At 53.2% G+C, this 21,665-nt stretch overlaps 1 protein-coding gene across 13 annotated transcripts in view; it reads left to right on the top strand.

The window, feature by feature from the left end:
- Window positions 1-21,665, top strand: part of LOC127389887 (protocadherin gamma-A4-like) — a 215,298-nt gene that overhangs the window by 106,956 nt on the left and 86,677 nt on the right. The window contains exon 1 of one of the 13 annotated variants that reach the window (XM_051630829.1): window positions 8,696-10,156. The exons of the other annotated variants lie outside the window; for them this stretch is intronic. Coding sequence (XP_051486789.1) covers window positions 8,942-10,156 — 1,215 coding nt within the window. The 5' untranslated portion in view covers window positions 8,696-8,941. Of the gene's footprint in view, window positions 1-8,695; window positions 10,157-21,665 lie in introns of those variants that run through there. 13 annotated transcript variants of the gene reach the window in all.

Below are 21,665 nucleotides of genomic sequence, written 5' to 3'. Positions count from 1 at the left end.
TCATTCAGGGCTTTTGCTGTAGTTTTCAGCAGCTGGTGTGGAAGGCAGGAGAAGTGAGGGCCCTTTGCTGTTCTCTCCTGTTTTGGGAAGTAGGTTTAACTGGATGTAAACGTAGCAGAAGCAGCGTGTCTACATTTGTGTAATTTTTGTAATTTCAAACCTCTCAGAAAATGTTCTCTCTCTTCCGCTACACCCCCATGTCCTGATCCTGGTGCAGGTTACAGGGAAGTGGTCCTTGGGAACTGTTCTTGTGATAAGAAGTTCTTTCAAATAATGCTGATTAAATAAAACTTTGCAAATCATGAAGGGCAGGATATTTGCACTGTGGAAGCTCTTTATGAGGTGCTGTTTATGTACAGGAGAGATTATTTTCTCCTTTCCCTGGTCAGTGCCCAGCTGTTCTTTCATGCAACTTGAGTTTCATCTTTCCAAGTACATTTGCCCTAGGACATATTGTTCTGCTCTCTTGGGATCCCTGGGACGTTGGCCTTGTTTGTTTTGCAGCTTATTTTGATGTTCTCAAGTACCTGCTGAATTGTGTACCTTGGACACGTGTCCTTATGGGAGCCTGGGGAGGAGCCAACAGTCTTTTCATTCCCTAGAAAATATTTCCTTATGTATCTATTCAAGTGCTGTAAGAATGTTATAATCCTTCTTGGTTTTAACTTGCCTTGCTGGTTTTCATAGGAAACACTTTCATAGTTGGATTTCCTTGAATTGATACTGGAAGAAAGGCTCTTCCAGTGTCACACTGAGAAGGTGAGAAGCCCTGTACATTTTGATTGTAAAGAAGTTGTCTGTGTGATTTTCTCTTGGTGGAGTCTTTCTGTAAATTATGAAGGTCATTGACAAGCGTGCAGTATGTGAAGGGTTGGAGGAGAATCTCAGAGGTGCTGTGTGTCAAGAGGTGCCAGTGCAGACATGCCATGTGTTTTGTTCATTCCCAGGGCTCCTTGCTGGACTGGATCAAAAGAGCCTGAAGGGGTCTGATATTTGCATATTGCATTGCTGGAACTCCAGCTGGCCACGTTGTGGGATCATCACTTTCCTGTTGCGTGAGGAGTCCTGTGCATTAGGCCTAGATGTGCAATTTGCATTAGTGTGGTAGTGCAATGGATCTTCCAAGTTGCCCATGTGCTGAAGAAGGCTGGTGTTGCCTTTTCAGCTGGGATACCTGCGCCTTGCATGATGGCTGTTAGAAGCTTTGGTGTTCAAGGTCTGTGGGAGGAGCAGAAAACTCTCTTTGCATCCATCTTGTTGAAGTGCTTGAGTTCTGAGCTGTGTGTGCAGCATTTGTTTGAAATGTCGAAGGAGCTTTCCTGTTGTGTTTTGGCAGGGTGAAAAGTTCTGTCTTTACAGAGACGAGGCAGGTGGAAGATGTTCCTGTGGTGGAGCCAGAAATGGCTAAAAGAAAGGTGTAACAGTTCCATTTGTCCTAGTTTTCAGATGAGGCCCAGAGCTGTGGTTCCAAGCAGTTTCCTTTTTTTATTGTCCAGATCAATTACTTTGTGGCACATTGTGGTGTGAGGTTGTGTGTGAGCCTCCTGTGGACTTGTCAGCAACTTGTTACCTTTTTGTTGTGTGCCTGCTGCAACTGACACACCCTGAAAGGGGAAGCTCTGGTTCATACACTTTGCTGGGATTCCCATTCTGGCCTTGTTTTTAGATATTGTTGGATATTGTCCATGGTTCAACTGAAAGCAGTGAATGAAGAGCAAGGAGGCTGAGGGGCTGGCCTAGAACCCTGCAAACAGGTGGGTGAACATGGTTTTGTGTGGGGCTGGTTTGATTTCATGGCTGGTGCCAAGGCCTGTGCCATTCATGCTGAGATCCTGGTTTCCCTGTCCTGAAAAGGAATCACAGTCCTCTGATCAAAAAGTCTTTGTGGAGGAAGTGTGCATGGAGATTGATGCTGCTTGGGTAGGACAGCTTGTAATTCCTGTGAGAAACTTACATTACCCACCTCTGTCTCCCTGGAATAGTGTAGAGTTTCTTCTTCATTGAAATTAGACTTTGTGTCAGGCCTTTGTTTCCTGGGAGGTCAAGGTTCGTGTTCTCCATTTCTGGATAGTGCTTTTCCATTTGAGATGGAATATTGTTCTACAGCAAAGACTTGTATTTGTCACAGTCACCTGATGATTGTGATAGAAGCTAAGATGAAGCAGACCTGGAAGTGAAGTCTTAGAAGACTTAGATTGACAAAGCGGCCCATGGTGAGGTGCTTGAATTTATGGCTTCATTTTTATGGGAGATGAGCAGGCCACACAGGAGAGACAACTTGCTGAGAGCTGAAGACTCTTTCATAAAATCAACCTTCATATTTTTTAGTCCAGAGTAGGGTGGTGGGTGGCACTTGCATCTTAAGATAATGACTTCCAGGTTCTCTCAGGGATGAAATTCACTACCCGTAGTGAAGACCAAGAAGACTTCCTAGTGGGTTTCGCTGAGAACACTTTGTCTTCAACTGCTTCCTTGCCTTGCCTGTCTGATTTATATTTTGTTTTTTCTCTTCCTGCTCTACTCTATCTGTAGATTGGTGGGAATGTAGGCAATGGGAGGTTATTTTAATCAGGAATTTCTGTGCTTGGGCCTGTTACTTGATGTATGTGTGAGAAAGTTACTCATGTTATGCCCTGCCAAGCTGGATGCAGCTCTTTCTGTGAATGGGGGTTCTTTGGCTTAGACAGAAACATTGAATCAATGGTTGTAGAGTCCTGTAGCTCCCAAATTGCCCATGTGCACAATGGTGTCTTTGAGCTGGTACTGCTGCCTGAGTCTTGGACTGAGCTGGGTATCACTGATGCCCTTTGGAACGTGTTACGTTTCTTCAGCTGGGTGTGATGAGCAGAGCAGTGGCTGTGCCTGCATCCATGTGGTGATCCTTGTTTTCCATAAGGAGGAGATGTGTGTGCAACATTCCTCTCAGTGCTGTCTGTCTGCAAAGTCTTGCTTCACGACCCCTCTTTTGCCACTTCCCTGCCCTGTCCCTGCACAGCCCTGTTCCTGCCAAGGGGAGGGTTCTTCTTCTCTGTGTGCGGGCGGCTCTTGCTGCAGGGGCTGAATGTGGGTTCCTTGCTTGTCGTTATCTTTGGTGTGGGAGGCAGGAGAAGTGAGGTTGCTGCTGGCTGGAGGTTCATCAGAATGGAGCTTGTTCTTCTCAGTCCCTATCAGATCATTTCTTTCAACGTTTGCCTTTGGAAATTGCCCCTTCTGTACAGGTGCCTTGCAGTATTAACAAAGGGCAACTTGCATTATTAGCAGGCTCTGGTACTTTCCCAGCACTCGTTGTGTTTGAGAGGGATCAGAAACGGAGCGTTAATGGTCCCCCCTGTCATTTCGCTGCTCATGGATTCTCCTCTTCTCAGCCTTTTTGTTTCTCCATGATAACGTTGTTAGCAATGACATGCATTTGTGTTTGTCTGTGCTGCCACCTTTGTGCCCATGGTGTTGGAAGTTCTGGGCAACAACTGGTCCCTTGATGATGTTTGTTGCTTAGAAAGATGGAAGAGGATAATAATAGTTGTGATAATTTGAGGAAGTCTTATTTGTGTGGCTGAGTGTAAAGGGGTGACTGGAGGAAACTGGAGATGTATTTTGCTGATTCTCCCATCTTTTAAGGTTGTCTTGTTTATAAGGGAGCTGGATGTGCTTTGGCTTGAAAGTACATACAATGGTAGGAGCCACAGCGGGGCTGGAGGGGAGATATTAAAGGTGCAGAGGAATATGTAAAGAGAGAGAGATCACACCTCTGCTTCTCTTTTCCATTTGGAACCTCGATGGTTCTTCTCTGAGGACATGTCTTAGTCCAGAGATGTGAAGAAATCTGTGTGAAGTCCGTGGTGTGATGCTGGTGCATATTGAAGAGAAACGGCCTAGGCAGTTGGCTCTTGATTACACGTGTTTCTGTATTGTGAATGTCTAACAACCCCAGGCAGGGTCTGAATTGTTGGAGTTTCCTTAGAGCAGAGCTTTGTGTTTTATCACGTTGTTATTGTGTTACACGCTTTTCACTGACCCAGTCTCTTCTGGAGAACCTATTCTTCTTTACCTTGATGTTTGATATTTTCATCTCAGTCCAGAGATGCAAAGATATCCCTGTGAGTTCCGTGGGTGATCCTGATGCTTGCTGAAGATAAATGGTCTGGAAAAATATCTGCTTCATGACGTGTACTTGCAAATTTGGAGGGTTATAAAACACGGTGCAAAGTGTGAAGGGTTGGAGGTGAAAGCTGTGGAGCTGTTTTTGAGTGGCTGTTGAAGGACCAAGAGATATTTTTTTGCTCCTTTCCGTGTTCAGTGCCCATCTATAGCATGATGCAATGTGAATTTCTTCTTCAAAAAATATTTTGATAGACAAGTTACTCCAGCTAGGAGTCTTGGGGAGTTCTTCTTCTGTGTTGACGTGTCCTTATCAGTTCTGAACCAAAAGCTTCATTATGTACTTGTGACAAGTACCGTAATGGGAGCCTTGGGAAGAGCAAACTGGGTATTGACTGCCTACTTAACAACTTAATGATGTACCCAAGGTGTATGTTCTGTTCCTTTCCTTTGTACAGGTTTTAACTTCCAGTTTTGGTCCTTGTAATGATCTCAAGGTGGGCCTTTGCCTCTGATGAGGACAGAAGCCCTGTTCTATTTGTCTGACTGTCCTAACGTGCCTTTCATATTTACAGCTGTGAAGAGAAAGACTTTCACAGACATGTTTCCTTACAGTGTTACTGGTAGAAATGTTCTTGTTTGTCACATCCACATGCTGAGAAATCAAATATTATGCATGGTAAGTAGAAGTTGTCTGAGCAGCTTTTCTTTCAATGCAAGTGATGATGGACCAGTGGCAACCATGCGGGAGAGGGGAGGTTTCAGGAAATGTCAGGTTGTCATTAATTTGTGCTTTTTATGGTGATGAATGGAGTCCAATCCAGCTGGAGCTGGTCACAAGTGGTGTTCCTCAGGGCTCAGTGTTGGGACTGTTTCTGTTTAACGTCTTGATTGATGATCTTGATAAGGACATCAAGTGTATTGTCAGTGAGTTTGCAGATGACACCAAGCTGGGTGTTGATCTGCATGAGGATAGGGAGGCTCTACAGAGAGACTTGGATAGATTGGATCATTGGGCTAATGTTAATGGTCTGGGCTTCAACAAGGCCAACTGCCAGGTCCTGCTCTTGGGCCACAGCAACCCCAGGCAACGCTCCAGGCTTGGGGAAGTGTGGCTAGAAAGTGTCTGGTAGGAAAGGACCTGGGGTTCTCATTGACAAGCAGCTGAACATGAGCCAGCACTGTGCCCAGGTGGCCAAGAAAGCCAATGGCATCCTGGCTTGGATTAGAAATAATGTGACCAGCAGAAGCAGAGAGGTGATGGTCCCCTTGTGCTCAGCCCTGGTGTGTCCAGTTTTGGGCACCTTAGTTCAAGAGAGATGTCAAGGTGCTGGAGCGAGGACAGAGGAGGGCAAGGAAGCTGGTGAAGGGCTGGAGAATAAATCCAACGAAGAACGCTTGAGGGAGCTGGGAATGTTTAGTTTGAGGAAGAGGAAGCTGAGGGGAGACCTCATCAGTCTCTACAACTGCCTGAAAGGTCATTGTAGAGAGGTTGGTGCTGGTCTCTTCTCACAGGTAATCAGTGACAGAAGAGGGAAGGGCTTCAAGCTGCAACAGGGGAGGATTAGACTGGAGAGTAGGAACAATTTTTTCACAGCACGAGTGGTCAGACACTGGAACAGGCTGCCCAGGGAGGTGGTGGAGTCACCATCCCTGGATGTGTTGAAGGGTCGTTTGGATGTGGTGTTGGTGGACGTAGTTTAGGGGAGAACTTTGTAGAGTAGGGATGATGGTTGGACTTGGTGACCCAAGGAGCTTTTCCAACCTGAATAGTTCCATGATTCTGTGATTCTGTGTCACATTACAGCTTGTTTCATATTGTTGACTCTCGTGCAGCAGCGCTTAATTTTACATGCTACATTTTTAAACTCGATATTTTACCGTTTACAATCAAAACAAACTGTCAGGGCAGTGTTACCTTAACAGTGACAGTGGTTAGAGAAGTTGTTTTCTCAGTCGGTGAGCACATCCAGAGTCTCACTGCAGCTGGAAAGACCCTGCTGGCCATGAGAAACCTGTTCCCACTGGAACTTTGTGTTCTCTTCTGCCAAACGGGAGTGAATACGCGAGGGGTGTTTTTGAGGGATTATGTTTTGAGGGAGCAGCATGAGAACATAACTGGGAGCTGAGTTATCAGCAAGACCCTGTGAACAAGCATTGGTCATCCATGGAGCTGTTTCTTGTTTGGAGCAAGAGGAGCACTGAGAAAATCTGCAGTACCTGTAGTTCCCAACCCCGTGGTCTGTGTAGAGCTTGAAAGAATTCACAGAATCACAGAATCCTAGGGGTTGGAAGGGACCTCGAAAGATCATCTAGTCCAACCCCCCTGCCAGAGCAGGGTCACCTAGAGCACATCAAACAGGAAATTCATTGGGTCACCGTGTGCCCCCTTCTCCCCGTGGTGACCAGCTAAGGTCTGTCGGTTTCTACAAGGTCTTGATTTCTGCTCTTGCCTTTGAGCGTTGCTGAGAGCTGGTGTCACTGTGCAAACAGGCCCTGAGGAGCATCAGGAACTGAGCTACTTTTCCTCAAGCAAAAGAGTTTTACTCTTTCCATTGTCAGACCAGCCCACACCTGAAGTTTCCTGTTTACGGATCCAAAGTGCACGTCGCTGTGTTTGTGTCACGGGCAAACTGCCTTCTGTGGGGCTGACATTCTGCCTTTTCTTCTTTGGAAGAACAGTCCACATTTGGTTCTTGTGGTTTTGTGTTGGTTGACTTTTGTTGTTTTTTTTTTTCCCCTGGAAGTCCTGAGTGGCCTGGGAAAAGCAGCTCACACGTTGCAAACAGCTCCTCTTTCCGATTTTCGACATAGCCCATTAGTAATTGAAGTATCCGAGGCTCACGGGAACTTCTATGTTCTGAGAACAAACTTACCTGGATGACCGAAAGAAGCGGTATTTGAAAAAAAAGGTTTCAATAGGTTTGTGTTCACAGCTTTAGACCAAGATGTTGTGGTGACTATGGGGACTGTTTGGTGTAGACATAAACATTGCCTCAATGGCTTCAGGGTCAGTTATCTCCCAAATTCCTCATGTGCACAGTGGTGTCTTTGAGCTGATACAAACAACTGGATTTTGCAGCTGCATATTGGTTATGCCCTCTGGAACATGTGATGTGTCTTGATTGAGTGTTCCTCAAACCATGGGGCCCACCCGATTGGAGAGATGTGGGTTTGAGAGGTGGACTGTTGGATGTAGAGGGAACTGGCTGGGTGGCCACAGCCAAAGGGTTCTAGTCAATGGCTCAGTGTCCAAGTGGAAGCCACTGACACGTGATGTCCCTCAAGGGCTCATCCTTGCACCAATACTCTTTATATATCTCAGTAATATCAATTACAGAGACAGTGGGGTTGAGTGCATCCTCAGCAGGTTTGCAGATCACACTAAGCTAAAGGCTGTCATTGATTTGCTCAAGGGATGTGATGCCACCCAGGGGCACCATGGCATTGCTGGAGAGGATTTCATACTGTGTGCTCACCCAGGCACTCTTGGCTGTAGGGAAAGGAAGCAAACCCATCTCTGCTGCAGTCCTCCAAGTGCAGAGTGGCCAGCCAGCCCAGCCACGGCTCCCATGAACAGACTGGGGGGTTAGAGGGAGAACTCATGCAGAGTGTCCCCCACACATTCACCCCCTAAAGTGCAGCAACTCAATTGGAGAGATATGGGTTTGAGAGGAGGAATGTTAGGTGGAGCTGGCAGCATGGAGAAGGCAGTGTCCTAAGAGTTTTATTCAATTGCCGAGTGTCCAAGTGGAAACCAGTAACATGTGGAACATCAGGGGTTCGTACTTACACCAATACTGTTAATATATCTCAGTATTATCTTCTTTAGTGACACAGACAGGTTGAGTGCACCCTCAGCTGGTTTGCAATGACAACAAGTTGAGTGCTGTCGTTGAGTATCTTGATGGAGAGGATGACCTCTGGAGGGACAGGGACAGCTTGTACACCTTGTGGGTCTTGAGGGAAGCCCTGTGGAGAAGGCCTTGGGGTTTCTGGGGGGTGACAAATGGGACGTGAGTTGGCTGTGTGTGCTTGGAACCCAGCAAACCAATTGTACCCTGGGCTGCATCAGCAGTAGTGTGGCCAGCAGCAGGTTGTGGGAGGGGATTCTGCACTTCAACTCTGCTTTCATAAGACCTCACCTGGAATAGTGCATGCAGTTCTTGGGGTGTCATTGAAAAAAACATAAATCTGTTGCAGTAGTACCAGAGTAGGAGGTGAAAACAGGCAAAGAACTGGAACATCTCTGCTATGAGGAAGGGCTGAAGGACTTGAGGTCTCACAGCCTGGAGAAGAGAAGGCTCCAGGGAGACCTTACTGCAGCCTCTCGATGTTTAAAGGGGGCTTCTAAAAGAGATGGAGAGAGTTCTTACCCTGACATGTCATGACAGGACAAAGCACAACAGCGCATCTCAGATTAAAGCCTTGGGGCTCAGGCACGTACCCAAGCCCGTAGGAGCTTCCAGATTCCACCGGCAGCGAGACCGGGGAGGCGGGAAGAGCCGCGCCCCCCGCTGCCAGCCCGGGCCCCCGAGCGCGGCCATCAGGCGGCTGCGGTGTCGTGGCGGCGCCTCCGGGTGCCGCTGTTGGCCGACAAGGAGCGGCGCTGGAGCCGCAGCCGCAGCCGCCGCAGCGTCCTGCCCCCGCAGGCTGCTCGCTCGGCCGGCGCCGGGCAGAGCGGCAGCGGCACGGGCAGCAGAGAGAGGCGAGAGCAGCGGCGTCCGAGGCGGCGCCGAGCTCGCTGCCGTCCGGCGGCCCCTGCGCGGGCTGCGGAGAGGGGCTGGCAGGGAGCGAGCGAGGGCAGCGGCAGGAGGGAGGAGCGCGGCGAGCGCTGGCGAGCATGGCGGGCAGGCAGAGGCCGAGGCGGCGGCGAGCAGGCGGGCGAGTGCTGCTGGCCGCCTTGCTGCTGCTGGGCTTGTGCTGCCGGGCGGCGCCGGAGCGGATCCGCTACGCCATCCCCGAGGAGCTGGGCAGAGGCTCGCTGGTGGGGCCGCTGGCGCGGGACCTGGGGCTGAGCCCGGCGGAGCTGCCGGCACGCAAGCTGCGGCTCAGCGCCGAGAAGCAATACTTCGGCGTGAGCGGGGAGAGCGGGCAGCTGTACGTGAGCGAGCGGCTGGACCGGGAGGAGATGTGCGGCGAGGCGGCGTCCTGCTCCGTCAGCTTCGAGGCGCTGCTGCACAACCCGCTCAACGTCTTCCACGTCCAGGTCGACATCCACGACGTCAACGACAACGACCCGGCCTTCAGCAAGGCTGCTCTCGGCCTCGAGATCCCAGAGCTGACACTTCCCGGGGCGCGTTTTCCGCTGGAGACGGCGCGAGACCCGGACGTGGGCAGCAACGCGCTGCTGACCTACCAGCTCTCTAGCAACCCGTCCTTCTCTCTGGCTTTGAAGGAGAGCTCGGGAGGGAAGAAGCAGCCGGAACTAGTGCTGGAGAGAGCTCTGGACCGTGAGGAGCAGAGCTCCTTTCAGCTGGTGCTGACGGCGCTGGATGGCGGAGACCCCGCGAGGTCCGGGACTGTCCAGATTCTCGTCAACGTCACCGACGCCAACGACAACGCGCCCGTGTTCACTAAAAGGGTCTACGAAGCACGAGTGCGGGAGAATGTACCGGTGGGGTCGTTAGTGCTGCACGTGCGAGCCACGGACGCGGACGCGGGCTCCAACGCGCGGGTGTCCTACGGCTTCGGGAACGTCCCGGAGGGCGTGCGAGCGTTGTTCAGCGTCGACAGCGAGAGCGGCGAGGTGAGGACGGCGGGAGCCCTCGATTTCGAGGAGAAGAGCAAGTACAGCTTCGGCCTGGAGGCGAGGGACGGCGGCGGGCTGGTGGCACACTGTGAAGTGGAAATAGAAATCACGGACGAGAACGACAACGCGCCCGAAATCACGGTGCTGTCGGTGTCGAGCCCGGTGCCCGAGGACGCGGCAGTCGGCACGGTGGTGGCCCTGGTGAAGGTGACCGACCCGGACTCGGGCGAGAACGGCGCCGTGTGGCTGGAGCTGTCGGGCGAGGCGCCGCTGTCGCTGGTGGCGTCGTCGGGCGGCTCGTACAAGGTGGTGACGGCGAGCGCGCTGGACCGGGAGCAGGCGGCGGAGCACCGCGTGTGGGTGGTGGGCAGGGACCGGGGCAGCCCGTCGCTGTGGAGCCGCGCGGCGCTGGTGCTGGAGGTGTCGGACGTGAACGACAACGCGCCGGTGTTCGAGGAGGCGGCCTACAGCGCCTACGTGGCGGAGAACAACGCGGCGGGCGCGGCGGTGCTGCGCGTGCGCGCGCGGGACGCGGACGCGGGCGCCAACGGGCGCGTGAGCTACTGGCTGGCGGGCGGCAGCGCGGGCGCGGCGCCCTACGTGTCGGTGGAGGCGCGGAGCGGCGCGGTGTACGCGCAGCGCTCGTTCGACTACGAGCAGTGCCGCGAGTTCGCGGTGGCGGTGCGGGCGCAGGACGGCGGGGCGCCGGCGCGGAGCTCGACGGCCACGGTGCGCGTCTTCGTGCTGGACCGCAACGACAACGCGCCGCGGGTGCTGTGGCCGGCGGCGGGCCCGGGGGAGGGGGGGGGGGCGGCGGCGGCGCCGTTCGAGGTGGTGCCGCGCTCGGCCGAGGCCGGCTACCTGGTGGCCAAGGTGGTGGCGGTGGACGCGGACGCGGGGCGCAACGCGTGGCTGTCGTACGAGCTGGTGGCGGCGGCGGAGCCGGCGCTGTTCCGCGTGGGGCTGCACAGCGGCGAGGTGCGCACGGCGCGGGCCGTGTCGGAGCGGGACGCGGCCAAGCAGCGGCTGGTGGCCGTGGTGAAGGACCACGGGCAGCCGGCGCTGTCGGCCACGGCCACGCTGCACGTGGTGCTGGCCGAGAGCTTGCAGGAGGCGCTGCCGGAGCTGAGCGAGCGGGCGGCGGGCGCCGAGTCGCCGGCGGAGCTGCAGTTCTACCTGGTGCTGGCGCTGGCGCTGCTGTCCGCGCTCTTCGTGCTGAGCGTGGCGCTGGCCGTGCTGGCGCGGCTGCGCCGGGCCGGGCCGCCCGCCGTGCTGCGCTGCCTGGGCGCGCAGCGCTTCTCGGTGGCCGGCGCCGCCTTCCCGGCCGACTTCTGCGAGGGCACCTTGCCCTACTCCTACAACGTGTGCGTGGCGCCGGGCCGCGGCCTGCCCGAGGCCGCTTGGCTGCAGCCGCCGCCGCTGCCCAGCCTGGCCGCGGAGGAGCTGCTCGGCGGGGAGGCGTGCGGGGAGCGGAGCCCGAGCAGCAGCGCCGGACCGGGAGAGCCGCCCGCCCGCCCCGACGCACCGCAGGTGTGTGAGCCCGCGCGCTCTCGCTCTTCTCCTTCTGGCCCCCTGGGTTGTGTGTTCCGCGGGTGGGGTGGCTGGGGAGCGCTGGTGCGTGTCTCCGGGAGTGAGTGAAGGAGCGGGGTGACTGCCTTTCCCTAAGTTCGTCTTGGCACTCTTCAGTTTCTCTGTAGCGAGAGGTTTTTATCTCTGGGCGTGAACTCCCTGAGCAGAACGAGATCTTTTTGCTGTGTGAGACGGAGTCTGGAGAAATCGGATTGACTCTTGAATCACTTCTTGGGGAGGATAAATTTTATGCAGATAGTTATTTCCGAGCTCGTTGTGTAGTTATTTCTCTCTTCTTTCTCCTGTGTGTCAGTTCCCTCAGTTCCCTTATTTGTGACCAGTTCCTGCTCAGCCTTTTATAAACGGATGAGGGTGTAGAATGGGGTCTCAAAAATAAGCAATAAGCCCTGAACAAACCAGGTGCTTGAACGTTTGAAAGGGGAAATACTGAACCGAGGAGCTCTGTTTCTCAGCCCCTTTTTTTGTTCTTTTTATGGGTGTCTGAGCTACCAGGAGCGGTCTCTAACCAATCCGAGGACATAGATATGCAAATGAGAGCCATTAGGCCCTTGAATAAAGGCCATTTGCACATTTACAAACGGGCCGCCTGCAGCAGGAGGTGCAGCTGGAATCTCTTCTGCCGTTTTACAGAACTGTGTTTAAAGGGTTTCCTACCAAGCTGAAATGTAAAGGATTTAGCTGAATCATTGTTGAATAATTAAACAAGTGATGATACTTTATGTCTTGACATCTGACAAGAGAGGCCCTTCATAGTCCTTCTGTGTGCTGAATTCAGTGCGACTGTGTAGAAACTCCAGAAACGCTACATGAATGTGGTCTGTTAAAAAGGGCAACGGCCGCTCCGTTGCTCTTCCCTTCTCAGTATGAGCTGCATGTTGAAGTGTTCCAGCACTTCGATGATGCAGGCATTGTCTCCTGAGGAACATCAGGAAACCAGGCGTACCTGGTGTTGTTCTTGCGTTACTCTCAAAGCCATTTTCCCAGCAGTTTGCGAGAAGCCAAGTATATGATTCTGGCGAGGTTGGATTAATCGCACCTTGTTCACACTTTACATGTCTGATATCAGTCCCTCCTTTTGGTAAAGATAATCTACACCGTGTTCCCTATGAGATATTTAAAGCAGAGCTCCTTTTCAGCCCCCCCGGGGTGGGGTGGCTGGGAAGCGCGGGTGCGAGTTGTGTCAGTAATGGGGAAGGTGAATCCTTCCTATGTAGAATTAGATCTGCTGATTCTGCGTGATAAAGTTTGCGAAACGGAATTGTCATTTTGTACGGGAGAGTTTTCCTTCTTGAAACGTTCGTGTTTTCTCCAGGAATGGTTAGGTTCCTGATTGCTCCTCTCAGATGAAAGAGGAGAGTGTCGCCCATTTTTGGGGAGAGGCTCTTTTTCTTCAGTCTTTTTGAACCCTGGGGTGCGTGTTCCTCGGGTGGGGTGGCTGGGGAGCGCTGGTGCGTGTGTCCGAGAGGGAACGTAAAACCGGACTGTCTCTATTCCCGTCAGAGCAGGCAGCTCGCCGCGGCAGTCTTCAGTTTATCTGTGATGACAGGATCAGGTTGAGCTGAGAGGTTTTGTCTTGTGTTGACTAACAGGGGATTGTCGTTTGGTGTTGGAGAGTTTTTCCTTCCTGAAACGTGCGTGTTTTCTCCAGGAAGGGTTAAGTAACTGATTGCTTCTCTCAGGTGAACGAGGAGAGTGTCGCCCGTTTTTGGGGAGAGGCTTCTGCAGAAATGTCCGAGCGGGGCGGCTGAACTTGTGGAGGCAGTTTCCCTGTGCAGGGATCTATTGTTGTTGTGTCTGCCGGTGTTTCCAGAGGAGGTCTCTACCCATTCTGATGGCATAGATATGCAAATGAAGCAATTAGGCACTTGAATTCAGGCTCTTAGAACCTTTACAAATGGCCCGCATAGAGCAGGAGGTGCAGCTGGACTTGTTCTCTGCAGTCGTTTGTTGAAAAGTGGAATTGCCTCTTGGTGATGAAGAGCGTTTCCTTTCTGGAAACGGGCGTGTTTTCTCCGTGCAATGAATGGGCAGTTACAGACTGTTTCTCCCTAGTCAATGTTCTCATCTTCCGTCTTGTGCCCTCTCATCTCCTCTCATCGTTTGGATGAAGACCGTGTTGCAGAGTAGTCAGCATTATAGAGTGGATCCATTGTATTCAGGCCTGATTTTGTGCAGTTACTTATCATTGCTTTCTCCTGTTAGTTCCCTGACTTCCTCCTGTCGTGCAATCTCCTGCAGTTTCATAAACGGGTGACGGTGTAGAACGGGATCCCAAACACACAACACCTAAGCAAGCAAGATGTGTCGTCTTTTCCTAACCCCCTTTCTTCAAGAGTGGTGATTAGACTTGTTTGATGGCGCTGAACGTGGGAGTGAGCGAAAGAGCGGGGTGACTTCCTTTCCCTAAAGCAGGCAGTTCGCCGTGGCACTTTTCAGTTATTGTTGATCAGAGGGTCAGGTTTTCTCTTCAACACTCGTGTTGTCTAAAAGAGTTTGTCAGTCAGGGCGAAGGCGAATCCTTCCCGTGTAGAATGAGATCTGCTGGTTCTGCGTGATGGAATCGGGGAAATGGGATTGTCGCTTGATGTCGGAGAGTTTGTCCTTCCTGAAACGTGCGTGTTTTCTCCATGAAAGGAGGACTTAGGGGTTGTTCGTGTAAGACGAGGGAGCCAGTCGCCCGTCATTTGCGGAAAGCCTTCTGCAGAAATGGAAACCCCAGCGGGTCGAGTTATCTGTCCGGGCATTCCTGCTCAGTGCAGTTAGTTCTCTTTTCAATTGCTTCCGTCCTGTGCGGTAGTTCTCTGCTTTTACCCTTTCTGCTCAGCGTTTCCAACATAAATGCAGGTGTTGAATGAGATCTAAAGGAGAGAAAGAAAACCCTCGCCTTTCGTATTTCAAAGTTATTTACTTTTCCTAGGTGCCTTTCCCAAAGAGAGGTGCTTGAACCCATTTGGTGGTCTTGAAGGGGGCAATACTGCACCGAGGAATTCGGTCTCTCAGCCTCTTTTTGCAGCAGTTCTTTAGGGTGTCTGTGTTGGCAGAGGAGGTCTCTACCCATTCTGAGGAGATAGATATGCAAATGACAGCCATTAGGCACTTGAATGAAGGCCATTTCCACTTTGACAAACGGTCCGCATAGATCAGGGTGTGCAGCGGTGCTTGTTTTCTGCCGTCCTACTGTGCTTTCGAGAAATTGTATCCTACCAAGATGAAGGTTCTCAGCATTAGCTGCATTTTTAGATGTTCCAACAATTTAATAGTTGTAGCCGTTATCTCAATGGCTTCTTTGAACCATTCCTTGCATCCTCCGATCTAAATTACTGTTCAGAAAACAGGACTGTTGGGAAAACAGGCGTACCTGCTGTTATTCTTGTTATACTCGCAAACATATTTTCCCTGCAGTCTTTGGGGAGCAAAGCAGAAGATTCTGGCCAGGCGGAAGCTTCTGAGAATCTGGAAGATTCTGACCAAGCTCTGGGACATGCTACCCAGGGAGATTGCAGAGTTGCCTTTCCTTGGAGAGACTCCCTGGAGATACATCCCCCTGGATGTAGTCTTGTGGAACGTGCTCTGGGCGCTCCTGCTTAAGCGAGGGAGTTGCCCTCGATGTCCTCTAGAGGTTTCCCAGCTCTTGACAATTCTGTGATATGAATCCCACCTTGTTCAGCATTTAAATGTCTCGTCTCAGTCAACTGCCGTGGAGATGCTGATTTACATCGTTTTTTGTATAAAGTCCTTGCAGGTTGCATGAATGGCCCTGATATATCTGGTTCTCGGCGGGTGTGTGTCTGAATATCACGTTTTTATTTTTTTCACTTCTGTATTTCTTTTCCAGTACGTATACTAGGAATTCAATCACGATTGTTACTGAAGTCAGTGGTGGGGAGAGTGGTTTTCAACTGTGGGAAAAGATACATAATATTCTTTACCTTCAAATGAGATATAGTATTTTCCTTTGGATGTATCCCCGTCAGCCCGTCATTTTACCAGTGTGATAGAAGCAACAGTAACAGTTAAAAACAAAAGCACTGATTAGAGAAATCCAGTGCGGGGAATCACCAGTGTCCATTTCGGAGAGGTTCTTATTTGCTGCTCCGTTCTATTGGTCGGGATGTGGGGATCTAATGAGGATGTGTAAAGACACTTCAGGTCTGCAGAGAGACGAAGTAGTAATTCCAGGAGCTACAGGAGCTGTCCAGGTCGTGATAGGGATTCTGCTTTGGGAGTGCTGGGATAAGTCTCGAGATATGCTATCTATTATATTTTCTTTGACATATAAATCGCCACTGCGAGTTGTTTTTCCGCGGGTGGGGTGGCTGGTTTAAATTTTAGACCAACCTTTTAATTTCTTTTGACTTTTCAACCTTTCTTCTTCTATCTGTGTGCCAGTCATTCAAGCATGAGTGGTAAGTTGTGACTTTTGGATGCTTTCTCCCAATTGACGTCTGAACAAAAACCCCTTGGGAAAAATGTTCTTTTTTTTATGCTGGACAAGGAAAGGAAACTGAGTGTGGAGAACTTACAGCTTTTACTTCACCTCTCGATACTGATCTGTCTTTTTTACAGCGGTTTAAAAACAAACGAAAAAAATCCCAAAACCCTAAACAACAACAACAAAAAGGATCAAAAATAAAGGCAAGAAAAAAAAAATCAAACGTGAAAGAAAAAAACACCCCAAAATCAAAAGCTGTAGTGGAAAAGGAACACAGTCAAGACTGACGGGCTGTGCCTCAGGAGCTTCATTGCCACCTTGTGGCGTTGGTCGAGTTTCGGAACTATTGCCGTATTGTTCATGACGCTTCATGTGCCCCGAAAGCCTGAAGAAGTATGAAGTCTGTAAAGCTGGACAGCTACAAAAAGCCTATCGGTTCGTGCTGGAGCCTGTGGTTTTGGATAATGGGACAAGGCTTCTGTTTTTTTTCAGTTCAGAAAAACAATGTAGTTTTCACATAAGTGGGCATTGGGAGTGGTTTTCCCCGAGCGGTGGGATGTGTGTGGCCGAGCTGCCGGGGAGCGCTGGGGCGGGCAGCGCTGGGCAGCGCTCGGTGGCTGCAGTGCCGGGAGGAGGCTGCGGGCGCCGCTGCTGACCGAGGAGGAGCGAGAGGAAGGCCGGAGCGCTGCAGGCAGCCCCGCCCGCTGCGTCCCGGCTCTCTCGCTCGCTCGCTCGCTGGCTGGCTCGGCGGCCGGGCGGTGTGCGAGCGTCCCCCGGTGCGGAGCCGTGGTGCGGCGAGGCGGAGGGGCCGGCGGGAGCGTCCAGGCGGGAGCGGAGCGGTGTCGGGAGCAGGAGCGGCGGTGCGGGCGGCGGAGCTGCGGGCAATGGCGGGGAGGCGCTGGGGCCGGCGGGAGCGAGCCCTGCTGTGGGGCGTGCTGGTGGCGGCGTGGGAGGCGGCGTGGGGGCAGCTGCGCTACTCGGTTGCCGAGGAGATGCCCAAGGGCTCGTTCGTGGGCGACGTGGCCAAGGACCTGGCGCTGGACCTGCCGGCGCTCCGCGACCGCGGCGTGCGCATCATAGACAGAGGTAGGACGCAGTATTTCGCTCTGCACGGGAACTCGGGACATTTGGTGACGGCGGAGAGGATAGACCGGGAGCAGCTGTGCGAGAGTGCGCAGCAATGCGTGCTGCGGTGTGAGCTGATAGCGGAGGGGGACATGAAGGTTTATGAAATCGAAGTGGAGGTCACAGACATTAACGACAACGCGCCCAGCTTCCGAGAGGCAGAAACGGAACTAAGAATAAGCGAGACTACAGCCCCGGGGTCCCGGTTTCCCCTCCGAGATGCGCAGGACCCGGACGTGGGACGTAATTCTCTGCAGAGCTACGAGCTGAGCGGCGACGAGCACTTCTCGCTGGCCGTGCAGGCGGGCCCCGGTGGGGATCAGTGGCCGGAGCTGGTGCTGGCGAAGGCGCTGGACCGGGAGGAGGCGGCGTTTCACGAGCTGGTGCTGAGGGCGAGCGACGGCGGCGAGCCGGCGCGGACGGGCACGGCGCGGATCCGCGTGGCGGTGCTGGACGCGAACGACAACGCGCCCGTGTTCAGCGCGGCGGAGTACACGGTGCGCGTGGCGGAGGACGTGCCCGTGGGCTCCACCCTCCTCACCCTCACGGCCACCGACGCCGACGCCGGCACGAACGGCCACGTCAAATACTCGTTCAAGAAAATCACAGAGAAAGCCTCGCAGATTTTCCAGTTACACTCCGAGACTGGAGAGATAATTTTGGTGCGGAGCCTGGACTTTGAGGAAGCAGACTCCTACGAACTGAACGTGCAGGCACATGATGGCGGGGATCTTTCCGACACGGCAAAGGTCGCAATCACCGTGACAGACGTCAACGACAACGCGCCCGAACTCACAGTGTCGTCGGCGCTGAGCGAGATCTCGGAGGACGCTCCCGTCGGGGACCGTGGTGGCCCTGCTGCACGTGCAGGACCGGGACTCGGGCGCCAACGGCGAGGTGCGCTGCTCGCTGGCCGCCGGCGTCCCGTTCCGGCTGGAGAAGTCGCTTGAGAATTACTACCGCGTGGTGACGACGCGGGAGCTGGACCGCGAGGAGGTGCCGCAGTACAACGTGACGGTGCGGGCGGCGGACGGCGGGTCGCCGTCGCTGCGGAGCAGCGCGGTGCTGGCGCTGCGGGTGCTGGACGTGAACGACAACGCGCCGGTGTTCGCGGAGGCGCGGTACAGCGCGCGGCTGGCCGAGAACAACGCGGCGGGCGCGCTGGTGCTGCGGGTGCGGGCGGCGGACGCGGACTGGGGGCAGAACGCGCGCGTGCGCTACCGGCTGCGGGAGGGGCGTGTGCGGGGCTCGGCGCTGTCGTCGTACGTGTCGGTGCAGGCGGAGACGGGCGCGCTGTACGCGCTGCGCTCCTTCGACTACGAGGAGGTGCGCGAGGTGGGGCTGTGGGTGGTGGCGGAGGACGGCGGCGCGCCGGCGCTGAGCAGCAACGTGTCGGTGCGGCTGGAGATCGTGGACGAGAACGACAACGCGCCGCAGGTGCTGTACCCGCCGGCGGCGGCGGCGTCGGGGTCGGGGTGGGCGGGCGTGGAGCTGGCGCCGCGGTCGGCGGAGCCCGGGGCGCTGGTGGCCAAGGTGGTGGCGGTGGACGCGGACGCGGGGCAGAACGCGTGGCTGTCGTACGAGCTGGCCAAGGCGACGGAGCCGGGGCTGTTCCGCGTGGGGCTGCACAGCGGCGAGGTGCGCACGGCGCGCTTCCCGCTGGCCCGCGACGCGGCGCGGCAGAGCCTGGTGGTGGTGGTGAAGGACCACGGGCGGCCGGCGCTGTCGGCCACGGCCACGCTGACGGTGGTGCTGGCCGAGAGCGTGGCCGAGCTGCTGTCGGAGCTGGGCAGCGCGGCAGCGGCGGCGTCGGGCGAGCCGGCCGGCAGGCTGACGCGGTGGCTGGTGGTGGCCGTGGCGGCCGTGTCGTGCCTCTTCGTCGCCTTCCTGCTGCTGCTGCTGGCGCTGCGCCTGCGGCGCTGGCGGCGCTCGCAGCTGCTGGCGGCGGGCAGCGGCGCCTTGCGCGGCGTGCCGGCCTCGCACTTCGTGGGCATCGACGGCGTCCGCGCCTTCCTGCACTCCTACTCGCACGAGGTGTCGCTCACCGCCGACTCGCGCAAGAGCCAGCTCGGCTTGTCGGGCGGCAGCTGCTGCGACACCCTCCCGGCCCGCCCGCCGCCCGCCGAGCCCGCGCCGCTGCTCGGGGAGGACCCTGCCGGCGCCGACCCCGCCGCTGCTGCTGCCCCCCCGGTGAGTGCCTCTGGCCGCCCCCTCCTGCCTTCCTGTCCCTCACGGTCTTTGTGCTGTTTTCCCGCTGCCTTTCCTCGGGGTGGGGTGCTAAGGTTTTGGGAAACCTTATAAGATGTTCTTGCAAATTATGAGGGTTAAAGAACAGGATGGAAGTTTTGAAGGGGTGCAGCTGAGCTCGAAGAGACATGGCTTACAAAACTGATATGGATTGCTCAGTTTCCTGGTCAGCTCTAGTTCAGCTCTAATTTCTTGCAATACGAGTTTCATCTTTCCAAGTACGTTTGCTTAAGTCACTTTCTTCTGCTGTGTTTGCATCACTGGGAGGTGCCTCGTGTGTATTTGCAGGTTATTGTGATGTTCTCTTAACAGCTGAATTATGAACTTGTGACATAGGCCATAATGGGAGCTAAGAATGGAGCCAACCGTGTTTTAATTGCCTATTGAATAACTGTAGTTTTTTATCTTCTCTAAGTGCAGAAGGAATCTTATGATCACGTACACGTGGTGAGGAGCTATTTATGTTTTATGGTAGAGGGGAGGTTGTCTGTGCAGTTTCTGTTGATGGCATCTGTCTGTGTGTTATGAAGATCGTTCACCCCCACACAATATGTGAAGGATTTCAGCGTGCTGTGTGTGAGGAGATACCAGTGGAGACATGACCTGTGTTTTGTTCAATCCCAGGGATCATTGCTGGTCTAGACCAAAGGAGCCTAAATTTGTCTAATTGTGGCATATCACCTTGTTTGGCCGCGTTGTGGGTTGGTCAGTTTACGTTCCTGTTGAGTTGGGACTTATGTGAATGGTGGGTGTTAGGCCTAGATGTAAATCCAAGTTGTTCTTTTGCTGAAGAAAGCTGATGTTGCCTTTGAGCAGTGAGTGGGACTTGAATGACGGTTGTTAGAACCCTTGGTGTTTCTTCAGAATCTACGGGAGGAGCAGAAAACTCTCTTTGCACCCACCTCTGTTGCAGTGCTTGAGGTCTGAGAAGTCTTGTGTTCACAACACTTCATTCAGTGGTGCCTGTGTGTGGAGGGAGGTTTCCTGTTGGGTAATATTTGGGCAGGGTGAAGAGATGTGTCTTTACAGAGGCAGGGCAGGTGGAAAAGTTTGCTGTGGTAGAATTTGAAATCCTCCCTTCCCTGACAGTCTTTGTGCTTCTCTTCCCACTGCCTTTCCTTGGTGGGAGCAGGTAATCGAGGCCTATGGACAGAGACTCTTGTGTTGGTGTCTTTTGCTCATTCAGGGCTTTTGCTGTAGTAGGAAGGCAGGAGAAGTGAGGGCCCTTTGCTCTTCTGTCCTGTTTTGGGAAGTAGGTGTAACTAGATGTAAACGTAGCAGAAGCAGCGTGTCTACATTTGTGTAATTTCTGTAATTTCAAACCTCTCAGAAAATGTTCTCTCTCTTCCGCTACACCCCCATGTCCTGATCCTGGTGCAGGTTACAGGGAAGTGGTCCTTGGGAACTGTTCTTGTGATAAGAAGTTCTTTCAAATAATGCTGATTAAATAAAACTTTGCAAATCATGAAGGGCAGGATATTTGCACTCTGGGAGCTCTTTACGAGGTGCTGTTTATGTACACGAGAGATTATTTTCTCCTTTCCCTGGTCAGTGCCCAGCTGTTCTTTCATGCAACTTGAGTTTCATCTTTCCAAGTACATTTGCCCTAGGACATATTGTTCTGCTCTCTTGGGATCCCTGGGATGTTGACCTTGTGTTTTGTGCAGGTTATTGTGATGTTCTCAAGTACCTGCTGAATGTGTACCTTGGACACGTGTCCTTATGGGAGCCTGGGGAGGAGCCAACAGTCTTTTCGTTCCCTAGAAAATATTTCCTTATGTATCTACTCCAAGTGCCATAGGAATGTTATGATCCTTTCTCGTTTTAACTTCTTGCCTTGCTGGTTTTCATAGGAAACACTTTCATATTTGGATTTCCTTGAATTGATACTGGAAGAAAGGCTCTTCCAGTGTCACACTGAGCAGGTGAGAAGCCCCGTACATTTTGATTGTAAAGGAGTTGTCTGTGTGATTTTCTCTTGGTGGAGTCTTTCTGTAAATTATGAAGGTCATTGACAAGCGTGCAGTATGTGAAGGGTTGGAGGAGAATCTCAGAGGTGCTGGGTGTCAAGAGGTGCCAGTGCAGACATGCCATGTGTTTTGTTCATTCCCAGGGCTCCTTGCTGGACTGGATCAAAAGAGCCTGAAGGGTCTGATATTTGCATATTGCATTGCTGGAACTCCAGCTGGCCACGTTGTGGGATCATCACTTTCCTGTTGCGTGAGGAGTCCTGTGCATTAGGCCTAGATGTGCAATTTGCATTAGTGTGGTAGTGCAATGGATCTTCCAAGTTGCCCATGTGCTGAAGAAGGCTGGTGTTGCCTTTTCAGCTTGGATACCTGCGCCTTGCATGATGGCTGTTAGAAGTTTTGGTGTTCAAGGTCTATGGGAGGAGCAGAAAACTCTCTTTGCACCCATCTT

Source organism: Apus apus, chromosome 13 (genome assembly GCF_020740795.1).
Source record: "Apus apus isolate bApuApu2 chromosome 13, bApuApu2.pri.cur, whole genome shotgun sequence".
Lineage (NCBI taxonomy): Eukaryota > Metazoa > Chordata > Aves > Apodiformes > Apodidae > Apus > Apus apus.
Note: the sequence above shows the minus strand (reverse complement) of the source record. Positions and strands in the feature narration are given on the sequence as shown.